This window comes from Camarhynchus parvulus, chromosome 2 (genome assembly GCF_901933205.1).
Source record: "Camarhynchus parvulus chromosome 2, STF_HiC, whole genome shotgun sequence".
Taxonomy (NCBI): domain Eukaryota; kingdom Metazoa; phylum Chordata; class Aves; order Passeriformes; family Thraupidae; genus Camarhynchus; species Camarhynchus parvulus.
The window spans coordinates 133765330-133782316 of NC_044572.1; the positions used below are offsets into that span (position 1 = coordinate 133765330).

General features: G+C 37.8%; 1 protein-coding gene across 3 annotated transcripts in view; it reads right to left on the reverse strand.

Annotated features, from left to right (window-relative positions):
- Positions 1-206: 206 nt before the first annotated feature.
- Positions 207-16987, reverse strand: part of RSPO2 (R-spondin 2) — a 104154-nt gene continuing 87373 nt past the window's right edge. For 2 of the 3 annotated variants that reach the window (XM_030967915.1, XM_030967908.1), the window contains exon 5: positions 207-2322. In XM_030967915.1, coding sequence (XP_030823775.1) covers positions 2213-2322 — 110 coding nt within the window. In that variant the 3' untranslated portion in view covers positions 207-2212. Of the gene's footprint in view, positions 2323-3123; positions 3230-16987 lie in introns of all 3 variants that reach the window. The other variant, XM_030967923.1, reaches the window with a different exon arrangement.

The following is a 16987-nucleotide window of genomic DNA, read 5'->3' on the forward strand; positions in this document are numbered from 1 at the left end:
AAGGTGACTGGGGCAGGAGAAATCAATGTACATCTAATGCTCAGGGTCTTTTCAAACAAAATAGTTGTATGGAAAACCCTCACATTTTTTACTCCAGTGGAAGGAAATCTGCATCTCCCCACCTTCTGCAATTTTTCTACATGTATGAAATTCCAAAAGAATATGCTATTTGAATCAAAAAGGACCAAAAATATTTTACTCAGGAGTTTGTGACACCATTTTATTGTATTTTGTAGCATTCTTTCCATGACATGCCTAATACAATATTTGTAACCACTACTGAAAGGCTTGTATGAGGGCATTAACTGAACTTACAGCCAAATTTGATAACCAATAAGCAGACAGACAGCTACAGTTCTCTTTTTATTTTTTTTTTAAGTGAGCATTTTATGTCCAAAATAGCATCCCAGGATTACAGCAATCTTACTGTCTGTAGCTTTATTATGTTCTAGGTAAATGTGAACATACAGTGAAAGCCTCATGGCTGAGTGGAAGTCCACAAGCAGTTTGATGGAACATTCATATGTGTCTAACATATGTACATTTTGGTAGTAACACTTGTCATAGCTAAATGCAAATATATTTGTGCTTACAGATGCTTTATTTCTCTAGTTTATTTGAAAAACATATACCCGATAAAACTAAAACTGGAATTGGTGGGATTTTTCTAAAGTATATGTCAAAAAGAGGTTTGTGGAGGTCTGGGGTCTGTTCTGCTGCTTCATTTTTTTGTGTAGCTTGTATGCAAGTTTTAGGTCTAAAACTGAAATAATTTCTCTTTAGTGACAGTTATTTTAGTGTAGGCTTTCCCTACAGGTGATTTTTGGAAACCTGTCAGGTTTCCAAAAATCACCTTGAATGCTAGCCCAATAATGCTAGATTACCAAATTACATATCCTGTGCCATTTTAATGTCCTACACAGAAAATTATCTCTACCTCTCCCCCCCCCAAAAAATCCCAAAGCAAACAATAGGTGCAGAATAAATTTGTTAAGCTTCTACAAATAATCGGCAATACTGGGGAATTGGTGTTTTCTATACTTCTGATGGTTGACCTTACATGACCTTTATTTGGTTTCTCTTTTATTCAGGGAGAAAAATTATTTGTTTTCTTATCTGACTGCATCAGGACTAACTGAAATAAAATGCTGCATTACATAGGGGAAAAAAAAAATATCCCAAACTACATATACAGTCTTAGATACCAAGAACTTTACAAGTAATTTCTCTCCTGACACTCAAAACTTCTATCATCATCATGCCTTGTCTTAAAAAACATTAAACTTCTTTTTCTGAGACAAAATACATGGGGGCAGAGACAGAAGTACTGAATTTCAGAAAGAATTTGTGGATTACTAGTCTGGCAATTATACTTCAGAGCTGACACTCCATTGTGAGTGTCAGTGCAAGGTAGTTCTGCAAATGTGTGCCTTGCAAATGAGAAAAAAAATCCAGTTTGTAACTATTGAGAAACATGATAAGATTGTTAAAACATAGCCAAAAGTAAACATTTACTGGATTATTTAAAGTACATAACTAGAATCAACAGAACATACCTTTAAATGTGTATAAAGTATTATACATAAAAATGCATAGATGTACAGTAAATATGTTCATTTATATGTAGACAGAGTAATATGTACACACAGTCTCTTGTGCTTGGGGGAGTCTGAGCAGTGAATCCTGCAGAACGTTGTCTTGAAGCAGTTTTATTTCACAACTGTGTCGACGTAGCTGGCGTGAGAACACTGTACATTACCACTCAGTAGGTAAGTCATATCCATTTACTGTAGAAATGTACAAATATAGGAAACAAAGGCCATAAATCCAATTGTACCTACACCTCCAAGACTTCCTTTTCCCACTCTTTATTTAAATATGCACAAGTCCACCTACTGGTGCTGTGTAGGTTTCTTTCCTTGCCAACATGTTGACCAGCCACTCAGAACAATATCGCTGATGCACTTCAGGACCACTTCCACTGATCCAACTCAGTGCACTCTTGAACTTGAAGTCTTCAGGTCAAAAATGAGAGGAAAATATAAAATAAAAAGTATATAAATAAAGCAAACAAGCTTGTGGGCTTTATTTTCACAAGTTATTTGCCACCAATACTGTCAAAGCAGCTGAACTGTAGTGCATCCATGGGCAGGAGCTTATAGCAGCTTTTGTGCACTCTGCAAAAACAAATACATTAAGGAAAATCAAGTCTTTACTGGCTTGTTTTATCTGTTGCTAAAAAGATGCTGTGCTGCTTCTGAGCCCTTTCCATCAAATTTTTTTTCTTCTTTTTTTTGTCCTTTGTTTTTGCTGGCCTTCTCCCTAGAAAAAAAAAAAAAGGAAAAACAAATAATAGCAATGAGTCAGGTAAAGAATCCAGAAGTGACAAAAAAACCCAACAAAAACAACTCAGTGGTACAGAAATTACCAGTAGGGACTGCAATGGTAATGCTGGCTAAAGAGCTTCAATCATCAGTGAAAACAGAAGTTTTCAGCGTGTTACAAAAGGAAGCAGGATCCCTGACTGTCATCACTTGTCCACGGGCACAATTTTTCTGGTATGAGTAACCATGTTGATGCAGGTTTCATTTTTGGCAGGGTAAGTTACACAAGCAACGTTATGCAAGAGCCCAAGGCCCAGAGCCAAATGAGAATGCAGGCTCCTTACCCACTGGAAGCTGGATATACACCTTAGACCCTTGTGTAAATTTGTTTGAGTGAGTAATCCTATTTAAGTCATGTCCAACACATCTGTGATTTCAATGAGGAATTTGGCATTACAGCCCAAGAACTTGGTTGGACGCCATCCTACCTGCTTTGGCAGAGACAGTACCAGAAGTGTTGATATTGCTTATTGGTACATTGTGCCTAATTCTCACAGTATATAACTGTGCAGAAAAAAAAATTTAATTACATGCTTCTACTATTGAAAGTTCACTGAAAAATAAACAAAATTGGGAAATTACCATCAATTCAGAAAAAAAAAGTTTGCAAGCTTTTTGAATGAGAAAGTTTTTCCTGTTTAGCTCTAATAATAAATCAGTGCCCTTTGGTTATCTCAGCAAAGATAGCATGGACAGAAAAAATGTCAGATACAAAGGCCCTCATTGAGCAGTGCATTACCTTTTAAGTATATGCTTAAATCCTATCAAGTCTAGTAGGATTTAAGGAGACGACCAAATGTTGTCGGATGTGAGAATGGTCTGGATTTTCTTGGCAGTATCATATACTAAAATACGTGATCAATGGTAAAAAAATAAGGTTATTAAACTCTAGTAGCACCAACTTTATAAACTTTCAGGAGCACTTAATGAACTTAAGACAGTAAAAAGAAATTCGAATAGCAGATTACACAAAAATGTGAAAATGCATTTTTAATCTACATTGTCAGTACATTATTTATTGGGAAAAATGTTTGCCAGTCTGGTTTTGTCTTATTTCCATATTGTTTCTTAATTAAAAAGGCCCAAACCAGCGCAGAGAGTTTTTCTCTATTTGATAATAATATTGAATAAATCTGATTATAAAATTATCAACATTTATGATTAATTAAAAATATGTACATACTTCAGATTACACATTTGTAATACACTTTCTAGGTTACTGTTCTCTAGGGATTATTGGAGTACTTGTATATAAAATAGGACAGGACATTAAGGTAACGAGCACATGAGTTTAGTCCATATTAAAAATCATAAGGGTCCTTGGAGTTTACTTCTGCTTCTCATTAAAGTCTGGCATTAAAGTTGCTATGGCATTTTGCCATTTTTAAATCTAGTTAATCCTACACAATAAATCCTCAGTCCAACTAAGCATTAATCAAAGCAGCTTTTAAGTTAAAACTCCTTAGTAACAGTGTATCTAATGACGAGGCACGCCTAATGAGGTCAGAGGGAAGGAACACTTGACACAAAGCGGCATAACAATAAGGTGGTTTGAATTACAGAAATTTCAATATAATATTTTTTTATGGAATTCTACTGGTTGGTATATTTTAAGACATCAGAACTTGCATTAATGTATTTCTCAACCCTGTATTCTAACTTGTACTTTCAATATGCGAAATATTTTTATCCAAATCTTTGAAATGCTTATTAAGGAGGACTAGATGAGGGGAAATAATATGAAGTGACCAATTCTGCTGGTCAATTGATTCTCACAAGACCAGCAGAATCATCAGGAGCTTTACTGGAAATTTCCTACCCAGTTTGCTCAGTGATCTTACCTTCTGGGGTTTTTCACTAAATAGACTAATCAGTAAAAGAAATATAAACTTCAGTCAGTGTCTCATCTAGTTTCTCTATGACCTCCTCCAGAGAACTAACATAATTGCTTACTATAAGTTTAAGGTAGTGAAAGATCCTATCATTTTTCCTCTAAAAAACTGTGAGTTGAGCTGATAAAATAACACACAACACAGTTGGTATCTCTATCTAAGCCTTAAAAAGCAGCTCCTGCAATACAAACATCAAACCGAATTGCCAGCACACTCCCCATATGAAATCTTTAAAATAGAAACGAACAGGACTCGAAATCAATGATTTGACATCACTGTGCAACAAGCACATTGCAATGCTCCTGCTGCTCTGCAGCAATTGTCTCCCTCCCTGCTTTTTTATTCCAAGGGACAACAAAGGCAAATTAACTTCTACCTGTGCTGTGGACTAGCTACCCATGCAGAGGCAGCATCCCTGAGCCACTGATAAATGATAGCTTGTTCTTCAGTTAGGAGCTCTTTGGCTGCTCATCATATCTCAAATTGTCCTGTTATACAGATTAAGTTTCATTATTTTCAGGACAATATTAAACCAGAAAGAGAAAATATAGATGATTTGGTGATCCTAAGAGTCCCAAATTCCAAATGTCATTTTAACCAGAAAACTGAATATAAAAGGTATTTCTTGGGTAACCACCAGTTCCCATACTGTTAGTAGAAAGTAATAGAAATTAGAGATTAGCAAGAAAAAACTGATTATGAAGACTAGAGTTCAAACAAAGTATGCTGCTGAAGTCCTCATGCACAACAACTTTTATTAAATGCAGATTTCAATTACAGAGTTTATTTTATCAGCAGAAGCACAGTGAACAGAAGTGTCCCCTGAATAGCTCACCACAGACATCTTTTGAAGAACATGATGTTTATCCTCTGAGAGGATCTGTGAGCCAAGCTATCCCATTTCCCCAACTGGAGGGCAGTGGGACGAGGACAGGCAATGGAGGAGGCTGTCCTCTGGGGCCAGGATGGCAGCAACCACCTCTGCTCTGTGCCATGGGTCAGGCTGTGTGCAGGTTGTGTGCACAACCTTCCCCACACCTTGCCATGCTCACTTCCTGCTCCTTAGAGCAAGAGCCCTGACCCCAGGTTTGTCTCTCCATAGGAAGCAGTAGGGCTCTGCCATGCTTGGCCCTGTTGTGCAGTTGAAAAGGAGTGGAATTTTTTAGCAGCACTCTATGACAGTCTAGAACCTGCTGGGTCACAAAAAAGGTAATTCCTGACTGAAGTAAACGAGGAGAGTGAGCAAAGGGACTCTGCCTCTTTAGAGAGGTTTTATCACCATCAAAACAGAGGGGTTTTATCACCACCAAAACCAGGCTACAATATTATTGTACAGAACAGAAAGCCGCAATACAAGAGAGGGATTTCTTACAAGGAAGGGCATGTGGTGATAGGGCAGGAAAAAATAGCTTCAAACAGAAGGAGGGTTGGTTAAGATTAGATACCAGGAAGGAATTCTTTACTGTGAGGGTAGTGAGGCTCTATTCTTTACTGCAAGTTTAGTGAGGAACAGGTTGCCCAGAGAAGTTGTGCCTGCCCCACCCCTGGAAGTGTTCATGGCTAAGGATGGATGAGGCTTTGAGCAACCCAGTCTAGCGGAAGGTGTCCCTGCCCATGGAAGGGAGTTTGGAAGTAAATGATCTGTAAGGTCCAACCCAAACCATTGTATGGTTATGTGAATATCTGAGATATTAAGTCTGATCCAATTATCCTATCAACCTCTCCTGATCAGAAGCAGAATCCAAGCAAGCAAACAATCCATTGCAACTGCCTAGAATCCACAGTCAGCACTGATCTTTTAAGTGACATTACATCCTTCCTACTGGAAGGATGCTCATCTGCTTGTCATCTGGCAGATGGCAGTGCACCTTGCTTATGCTTTCTGAGTTATAGGTCTCCAGGCATCATCTTCAATCTTTGTTTTATGACTGCTGTCTCTTTTTTTTTTTAATACTTTGATGCTAGCAGCAAGGGGAGCAAATACAAATAATTCATGCTAAGAGCAGGATATCTGAGCACTGTTCAGATATACAGCATACTGTATTCTTATATTTATTTTGACTATGTTTTCCCTTGCATACAAACTAGCTAATTAGATTTTTGTTGGAAAGCATTTTTTATCTCTGACTGTCTAAAACAGGCTCCTCAATTTCTGTATCAAAGTCAGCTCTGAACATGATTTACGCAATTTGTTTAATTCTCTGTAAAGTCATATGTATACACTGGAATCTATAGGGCCCAAGAAAGATGTGAAATGTAGTTGAATTCAGTGTTCAGCTTCCTACTATAAAAGAAGCCTCGAAAGCCCAATGTATCATTCTATATCTTGCATTTCCGCACAGGTTATTTCTGTAGAAGCAATACTGTAATTTAAACTATTTATTCCAATTTTTAAAAAATCAGTTTTGCAATTTGCTTTATAAATTACCAATGAGCAAGTCTTTATTTTTTAAGTAACTTATCCCAATGGGTGGTGTCTTTGCAGTGTTATTCATTAAACTTTTGTTCAGCCCACTTAGTTCTGGTAGGTAGATGGGCAACTAATATGCTATGCAATGAAATATTATCATTAGCTAACCATGTATTTTAATGGCAACATATATGTAATGGTCCAATAACATATAGGTTATAATGCAATTATAACAGGAATTCCTGAAAAACATTATTTTTGCTTATATACCCAGCAATTGTCTGTACAACAAAGAGTAACAGCTACAAAAAAAAAAAGAACCTTAAGTTGGATCTTGCTGGGTTTTTTTTTTTTATTTCTTGTTGCTTTTTTACCATTTTATCAGCATTCCTCCTACAACTCATGCACTTGTGCTCAGTTTTCTCGTTTGTCTTATACCCCAAGCTGAAAGATGCTCGGAAATACTGGGTATCCCTTCTGAATGGACCCACCTGGCCAACTGGGGATACACATTATCTGGTTCAGAAGGAGCCTTTATCACCTTCTAGCAGCTGCAAAGGCAGCTTTCTCCAGACAGAATTTGAGCAGCAGATTCCCAACACCCAGGGCAGTCCTGGCCCTCCAGAGTTAAAAGGCAACAAATGTATTCACAGGGACTCCCAGACACATTTCTTGAGATTCTTGACTCAGCCAGAGAGCACCAGTTCAATGCCTGAACTGTCCATCTGGTGTATAAACAGTGCTGCAGGTACTGCTGTCCTAAGGAATCCTGTCCATCAGGAATTTCAGCAGAGCAAGTATAGTACGCAGCCACATGAGGGCAGCAAATTGAAAACATTTAATAAAAGGGAAGAACAAAACAACCTTCTGCAGTTTTATTTCACAGTGTAATTTCAGCAGTCTTACATACAAATAAATCATCATATTAGAGCTACCAGAATGCTTAATACTCCCTTCCTTATTGAAATGTTTTTCACTTCTATTGATGATTAGTAAATGATGGGATTTACATGTGTGCACCCTTTTCCCTTCCATGGATATTCATGCACAGAACTTTCACTACTAGTAGCAAGGCACAGGGGAGTCCTAAGATAAGAGCAGACCCTGCTAAATACATCTTTTAGTCTTTTCTCCCTTTTGACTTGTCCTTTAAGGAGATAAATGCTGCATGTTTGTACATCATGCTCTTACAGACACAGTTCTACCACAGACCTTGTGTGTGGCAGCATTTCATCCATGTGGAAAGCTAGAAAAGTTATTAGCCATTAGACATATCACTGAAGGATGGCAACATTAGGGAACTAATGACAGCAGAGGAAAGATGATAGATACTCAATGATTAACCAGTCAACAAGATCAGCTCAAGAGAAAGATGGCAGGTCATGGAGTCATAGAATAGAGTCATTAAAGTTGGAAAGGTCATCTAAGATCATCAAGTCCAACCACCAGTAAAGCACCACCACCATGTTTGCCACTAAACCATGTCACAATCACAGAATCCCGGTACCATTGAGGCGCTGGAAAAGACCTCTAAGATTGAGTATAATCAATCACCAGCTTGCCAGCTAGATCACGGCACTAAGTGCCATGTCCAGTCTTTTCCTAAACACTTCCAGGAATGGTGACTCCACCACTTCCCTGGTTTAACAACCTTTTCTGTGAATAAATTCTTTCTGATGGCCAGCCTGAACCTCCCCTGGCACAGCTTGAGGCGATGTCTTCTAATCCTGTCTCTTGCTGATGGGTAGAAGAGCCCGACCTCCGCCTGGCTCCAGCCTCCTTCCAGGTAGTTGCAGAGAGCAATAAGGTCTCCCTTGATCCTCCCCTTCTCCAGGGGAAACACCCCCGGCTGCCTCAGCCGTTCCTCAAATCAGCCTCTGGAGGAGCCCCCTCTGGTAGAACACTGGTCATGCACAGACACAGAAATGCCTCATCACTTACTTTGCATTTGCACCACACATCAAGCTACACATAAACACTGACTGAAAAAATCCAAAAACCAAGCAAACAAAGAATTCAGTCCAGAAATTATTCCCAGAAATAATTTATTTCTCAAGGCTTTCAGTTAAAAATTCTGCATACTGAAACTGCCAGAGAAATGCACAAATTGTTAAGAAATCTTATAAACACACACTCAATGGAAAAAAAATTCCTCACTGCTACAGAGTCATCCTCTTCCTAAAGCATGATTTACAAACCAACACTGACAAGTGGCCCAGAAGAAGGGGACATACAGAGCTTTAGTAAATTTGCAAACTACAACCCATGGGTATCTCTACCAATCTCACCTGCTACTGAATTAATGACAGTTTTCCTAAACTAGTTTGCAGTTGTGGATTTTTTTAATGCCATAACATTTAGGCTGAAATTGTCTGTGCTCAATATGTTCTTTAGGAGGAATATGATTTGGAGGAAACCAGCCAAAGTAAAATATCTTTTTGGACAAGGAGTGAAAGACATTTTTTCTTGAATGGTGACGCAGAAAAAGAAATTTATGAGATGCAACAGAAAGGGTCAAGTGTCAGAAACCACTTCCTCATTTTTCTGGGTGAATTTCTGATGTCATTTGACAAAGTTTTGCTAACATGTATTTGCCTCTGAAGACAGCAGAAGGGATGGAATGATCACACAGAGTACATCAGCTGCCCACGATACCATTTCAAACCCCCAAGGACCAGAATGTGTAAAGGTGGGTTAATAAACATTTGCAAAGCAATGCAACATGGTAACACCGGGCATCACAAAAAGTAAGGAATTCTTTAATCATTCTTTCTTCATCAGCAAGTTAGGTCTTACAACAATTACTGAATAGGAATACAAAAAACCCATAACATAATTATAGCCATCATCAAAACAGATAAAAATAAGCAGCAAATGAAGGCACTTCTTCAGCTTTGCATTGCCAGAACTTACTGGTCTTGTTTTATTCTTTTTGGTGTAATACTGGTAGCTAATTGCATAAATATATATTCCAAGTCTAATGAAATTAGTAATAGACTAAGAATTGGAATTCATTTTTGCAAACACAGAGTTTGATGTTTTGCATGCATTCTTGTCTATTTGATGCCAGCTTTCCTGATGAAATCAGGAAAATTTCTGTCTTGAGTAAACTTTGCAATTTCTACACAAACCATTACAAAAGCACTCAGTGCAAAGCTGATCTGAATGATATCTTACTCAGTTCCTGACACCCAGAATCCTAATAGTTTATTTACAACTTAATAATGTCACAACTTTGGGTAAACTATTATATCTATCCCAACCAGTGTTGGAATATAATATATCTATCCCACTCAGTGTTGTGTATACTTGATGTTTGCATCCATCAGACATCAGCTACTTAGATGAAAGCTAATTTAAAAGATTAGATGAAAGCTAATTTAAAAGATTCAAAGACTAATTCTTCAACTAAAAGGAATATTAAAATATCTCAAGTTCCTGCATCTAAATCCTGCTAGGTTTTTGTTTTGGCATTTCCATTAAGAAATTAAAGAAATTACTACTTAGGACAAGAATAAGCAAAGTGAGGTATTCTTTTTCTCCCAAACTACCCATCTATTTTTCATCTGGCCTGAATACAAACTAACTAAGCAATACTATATAATCTGATGTTCTTTCCTTCTGGACAATTTGGTGTAGTCAGACATTGTTATCTGTTAAAGAAATCTTGATTCCTACATAAAGAATGAATTCACATGTCATAGCCTATTGAAAGTTCACTAATCTTTTTCCTCAAACTTAGGACAAATTAACTGGGAAAAGAGCCATCTTACACAGCTGAAATGCAATGCATTTCCCACAGTGCAGTTTTCCAGCACACACAGTAGATGGCAGTCAGATATGAACTGAAAACTGGCTTGCTCTCACAACATTTCCAGGAATATTATTTTTTATTTGTAGAAGCACATATTCATGAAAGAATATGGAAAGTGAAAGACTAAAAAATTCACAAACATACTCAGAGAAGAAAGCAAGAATAAGCACTCTTGAGGTAGAGGAAAACCAGTAATTTCAAGGGGACGTGGAAACTATAAAACTCTCATAGAAGACCCCATGTTTAACTGAATACACAGATGTTGAAATGTTGGGTGCCACTGCCCTCTCAGTCACAGTTCCATGAAAACAGGCAAGTCTCCACTGCAGCCAAAATGTTTGTCTAATGTAAATTTAGCTCAGAATTCAAACAACACGAATATCAGTTGCATGCAGGGTACTCACTATTCTCATCTTAATCAACACCGTGTCAGACCAGATACTTTGCAAGCAGAGCCAAGCAAAATATTTACAATGGAAAGTTTGGAATTATTTATTTTCCCTCCTTTTACAGATAAATATAAAGCAAATTTCAAAATAATAAAAAAAAAATTATACTGTCAAGAGAATGCATACACATGTAAATACATTCTAACCCTACAGGCAACATTTTTAGGTAAAAACTAATTGGCCTGAACTTCTCTAGGCTTGACTGGATACTAATCTGACTTTAAACTCCTTCTGCTCACTATTTCAAAATTGATTCTTTATTTTTCTTCCTGTTTCCAAGTGAATTTAATTAATTGTATTTTTATCTCATCATACTGGGAATAAAAAACGAATTTTATTGAAGCAACATTTATTTTTGGCACCCCCAAGGCTTAATTTCATACTGGAAATTGCATTTTATTCAATTAAGGGTTTCTTAAGGACAGGAAGATTTTACTGAGAAGCGAATTTTTTTAGAGATATATTTTCTTCTGTGGAATACTGTTTAGTTATGAAGAGCTGGTCCTTTTTAAATTCCCTTCAAAGATTCAGGTCAAGAACTGAGGAATAAATTTGTTTCAGGGTATTTTTATTTTATTTTATTTTATTTTATTTTATTTTATTTTATTTTATTCCTTTTTTATAACTGAAACAGCTCAGAAATTATTTTTATTATCCCTAGTGTTCCTCCTTAATATAGCACAGTAAATCTTATAGATGTTCAGAAGGAGGCTAAATTAAACACCTGACAACAAACTAAAGTACAGTCCAGCAGGAGGACTCCTTCTGAATAATAACAGAAAGTGAATATGAATGTATTGTTTCTAATATGGTGTAAAATTATTGCCTCATTCTTCTCACATAGTGAAGAGCGTACCAGGTGAGCTGTGCACCTGCACTGCTCCCTGGCACTCACTGGATTTCTGGCGTCAGGGTGCTCAGGATGTTCCTGTGCCAGCCTGAATTTGGTCAGGCAGCCTCTGTTTATCCATAACCACTGAATACAGTGCACACCTTTCCCTTCTCCCCAGACATTTGATCAGACCAATGATCCAAATTTAACTTTGAGGACTTCCCCTTGCCTGTACACCCATACACTATGGCCACAGACTTCTCCCTAATAATGCTAGGCCTGCATTATTAAACCCATCAGTGCTAGAGAACATCTCCAGACCCTACCTCCATGGTCTGAACTTTGATCTGGGGCAGCCCTGTCCTTCCCAGAGAGGCAGCATGGGCCAGGGCTGCTCCCGCAGGCATTTCCCTGCCTTGGGAGCTCTGAGCCAACCGATATGGATGTGTCACCAGCTGTGCCCCCAGTGCAGTGCCAGGCCACAGCCCAGCAACTCCACTGAGCTCCTGCAGAGAGAGTGACTGTGCATGAACTGTGGCCAGGCAGGAGTTGCAGGATGTTCTGAGTTACATGGCTTTATCCCTAAAATGTGTTGCTTTCTTGCTTGTTCAATGAGAAGCACTTTCCCAAGACTGTGAGGACCCAATGATTCACACCTGCATACCTGTTCAAAGTCTGTAGATTAAATAATAAATACATAGGCAAATTAGATAATATTGGTCTCGTTCAGAATGCCTACACTTTACATTAATTTAATTGAAAACATGTTTTATTGCCTAAAAATTAAGATGATGCAGTGATTACAAGTGAGAATTGGGGTCAAGAGAACCTTTAGTGGGATTTCTTACATAAACACGAGAAATGAAACATTAGTTTCATATGCTGTTGAGGCTACTAACTTGTTGAAGAAATTTGTCCAATCTAAATCCAAAGACAAGAGAGATGGAGGGTCCAATACTTTGGTAATTGTTCCAGAAATTAATCATTCTACCACCAGAATTTCTGTCCAATTCCTAACTTGAATTTTATTATGCAGATGTTATTTCTCATTATTCCTTTCTGTCCTACATCAGATTTTAGATTAATATTTGTTCATCACCTGAGAATTTAAGCATATGGCAGATTTTGTGCACCTTTCTTTTAAGTTTATTTTGTAGCCCTCATATAATTCTTTTTTTACTTGTACCTACATTTTCCAACTGAACTGTTTTTCCAATAGTTTCTATAAAATACAGGTCTCAGTCTGGATGTCAGAATTCTGAAATTTATTTATTTTGCTTCATCCTTTTTACTAGAGTTATACAGAAAGGAGTTGCATTTGAAGTTTTTCTCTACATATCACAGTGGACTCAAATGATTTCTTTTGAGAAACACCATTTTTGGATGCCATTCCTCATCCTGCAACTATGTTTTCCTAGTTATAACTCCATGATTCTGCAGAATAGTTTTACATTTAACTATATGAAAAGTAACTGTGATTGCTTTATGAATTAACCTACATTTTTCTTTGGGTCTACCCTATAATATAGGTTCCCATTATCCTCAGATTATTTCTTTTTCTAAAAGATATTTATATAACATCTTTTAGACTAAAACAATAAGTAAAGCTTATAGATACAGCTAGAGGCCATCACCACCTTTTCCTAGACATCCAGCCAGCAAATGCTTTAATTTTATTTTGTGGTAAAGATAAAAAAAATTCAATAGATCTATTAATTTCCCGAGTCTGAACGCATTCAAGTATGGTAGGTAGACCTGGACATGACTCCTGTGATTCTTCTGTTAGCTTCATTTCTACAATGAAGCTGCAAATATTAATCCAAAAGGAACAAACTTTGCAGAAGCTTTCCATATATGAATGTACAGGCTTAGTCTCACAAAAAGAAATTCTACTTTAAAAGTAATTATGCTTGGTTAAACTCTTCCGATGGCATGACAACACCAAAGAAAACCAAAACAACCTGGGCTGGACTTAACCGTATGCCTTTAACACCTTTCACATCAGAAGCCGCAATAAGCAAAATGTGGCTTCTCAGAGTGGTTCCACAGAGCCCAAGCCTGTTATTTATCTTCACTATTGAAATGTATGTCTAGGAAAAGCCATCAGAAACATAACTTGAGTATTTTCAGAATGAAATCAGTATTACTACAATTACAGGGAATGTCCCATTTTTGAATCCAGCTGCAGCTGCTGGGGACATTTTTGTCCGAGCTCTTCCTCAGTGCCCACCAACCCAGCAACTACTACTCATAGCTTTGCAGACAGAAGAGGATGCACTAAAATTGTCAGCCCATGGAAGCAAAGTGTGCCTGCAGGAAGGCTCAGCTCCACCCATGCTGCTGGAGACTGGATGGACAGCTGTGCACGTGTGTGTCCCTTCTCAAGACAGCTGTACACGTGTGTCCCTTCTCCAAACAGCTGTGCACGTGTGTGTCTCTTCTCAAGACAGCTGTGCATGTGTGTGTCCCTCTTCCAGACAGCTGTGCACTCCCATGTCCCTTCTCTGGACAGCTGCAGGAACACCTTCAGCAAAGCAGTGCTGGCCTCATGTACAGCAACCACCCCAAACTGAACAAAGGCTTACCTGAACATTTTTTTCCCTAAACTGAAATAAGTCCATGACAATAAATTTATCCACATTATTCACATGCTTAAATATGCTAAATAATGAGTATGTATTTCAACCTAAGTGCATCAGTGTTTAAGCACATTGTACTTAAAAGCATGTACTTTTTACATTCAGCACTGTCCTGAAGAACACAACTAAAAAATGCCTTTTTTTCCCCTTCCAGAGCTAAGAGACTGATTTGCTAGGGGAATCAATGAATGGTCTGCAGCATCTCTGCTGCAGCAGCCTAGCATTGTAGATGCTCTCAGCACCACAGCAGGCTGTCTTTCCCCTCAGATCCCCCTCATATACACAGCAGCTGGAGACACACTTGGCATCACATCATATAAGAAGCAATATAATATGGTGTAATTATTATTATGGCAATAATAATACATGTGGAGTTGACAAATAAGTTTTCTTCTTATTCTGAGATATATCTGCAAGAAAGATAGTACTATAACCTCTACCATCAGTTTCAACAACATGTCAAAACTCAATTGAAAAACTGAAGTTTTTCTTGCATAAAACATTTTAGGGTATATATTCACTGAAAATTCAACTGAAATTGAAGGAAAATGTGTGGATACTTTCTTAAGAAGAAAAGGAAAAAGAATACATGAAATAAACACAGCATGTAGCTTAAAGACTACTTGCCATAAAAGGCTTTTCCTGACTGGAAGTTACAGTACAGATGTGCTTAAAAAACAGATGTACATCAAAGACTGTTGATTAGAAGCACAGAGAGAAGTAATTATCAGTTTCATTTTTAAAAAAAAAAGAAATTCTTTATTCTAATACCAATAAAGCCCTAGTATGTACAGAATGATTCTATGGGTTTAATTAACCATATGAAAAATATAAATGCATCTGCCGTTCCAGCTCCACATCATCAGATTCTTACGGCTACTTTGGTGAGCTTCTAATGTATGTGAGATGTTGCCTTTATTATTTTGTGACAGTATTAGCTGAAATACTGAAACTGTTCAAGATCTTTTTTTTTTTTTTATTGCTTAGAAATGCCTGGTGCTATTAATTCTTTGTGCACCAGAGGTATTTCCACCAGTAGATATTGAGGATGGCAGTCAGAGACTGGAATACAGTACAGCAGCACAAACCACAGTCCTTGCTAAACTGGTGGCCAGCTGCAAGTGCTACACTTTATGAATAAAATCAGTAACCTGATGTGGCTGGCATCCCTGGCCATGGCAGGAGGGTTGGAATTAGAAGGTCATTAAGGTCCTTGCCAATACAAACAATTCTATGTTTATATGAAAATAAACAGAGCTAGAGCACAAGTTTGAACACTGTCCTGAAACACTAGCAGGTTTCCTGGCATGTTTCTTGTGCCAACTGTCTTCCAAGAATGCTACTTTCCTGTTTGTCTGTTCTTTGCAAAAGATTAAGAGATGATGAAATATTTACCCGAACCCCTGAGACCTCACTAACTTCAAATTAACAACAGTTTTTCAAGCTGAACAATTTTTACAGATTAGATGCATGAGTGATAAATGCCTGGACTGGAATACATGGTCCTAAAAGCCAGACATGCAAGCTGTGGTTTAACCCAACAGGCAGCTGAACACTGCACAGCCATTTGCTCACTCCTCTTCAACAGGATGGGGGAGAATTGGAAAAGAGGTGACATTCATGGGTTAAAGACATTCATGGTGATATAGACAATTTCATAGGACAGAAAAGGAAGGGAAAATAACAATAACAACATCAACACCCATGATGGTGATAGAATATGGAAAACAAGTGATGCACAGTGCAATTTCCCAACCAGTCCCTGAGACGTAGCTGCTAGGCCCCAGACAATTCATCCCAGTTTTGTTGTTCAGCATGATGCCCTATGGTCTGGAATATCCCTTTGTTCAGGTGGGGTCAGCTGTCCTGGCTGTGTCCCCTCCCAGCTTTTTGTGCCCCCTCCAACTCCTTGCTGGCAGGGCAGCACGAGAAGCTGAGAAGTCCTTGCCTTAGTGTAAGCAACAACCTTAGTGTTCAGCAACAACTAGCACATAAGTGTGTTATCAACGTTATTCTCATCCTAAATCCAAGCACTGTACCAGCTACTAGGAAGAAAATTAACACAAATGTATGACTTTGGCTGCATACTTGGGACTGGCTGATATAGTTTTAAGTGCTGGAAGGAACTATTAATTTGGACCAAGCTCAGCTAAGTCATTATCAGCTCCTCTCATTGAGGTATGACTGATCTCTACCAAATGCTAATTATTTCATCATGTCTGCAAATACTCATTTCTTGGCCAGCACATTCATCACAATCTGTTCCATATGTTGATTTAAACTGTCCTGTAAGATTAATCGTGGATGACAACTGGATCATTTAGGGTGTGACATACTTATCAAATTAGTTACAAGCATCCTCTCAATTGTTTATTTTCCCTACTGAGACAATTAAACCACTATTACAGCCAGTTTCCTCCTCTCTGAGACTGGAAGCATTTTCTTCTCCTCATTTACCGACTTCACAAAAATCCTTTCAAAATCCTGTCTGAATTTATTATCTTCCCAGTTATGGGTAATATCTTCCAGTTTTCTTCTGTGTAGTCAAATAATTACTTACTGCCTAA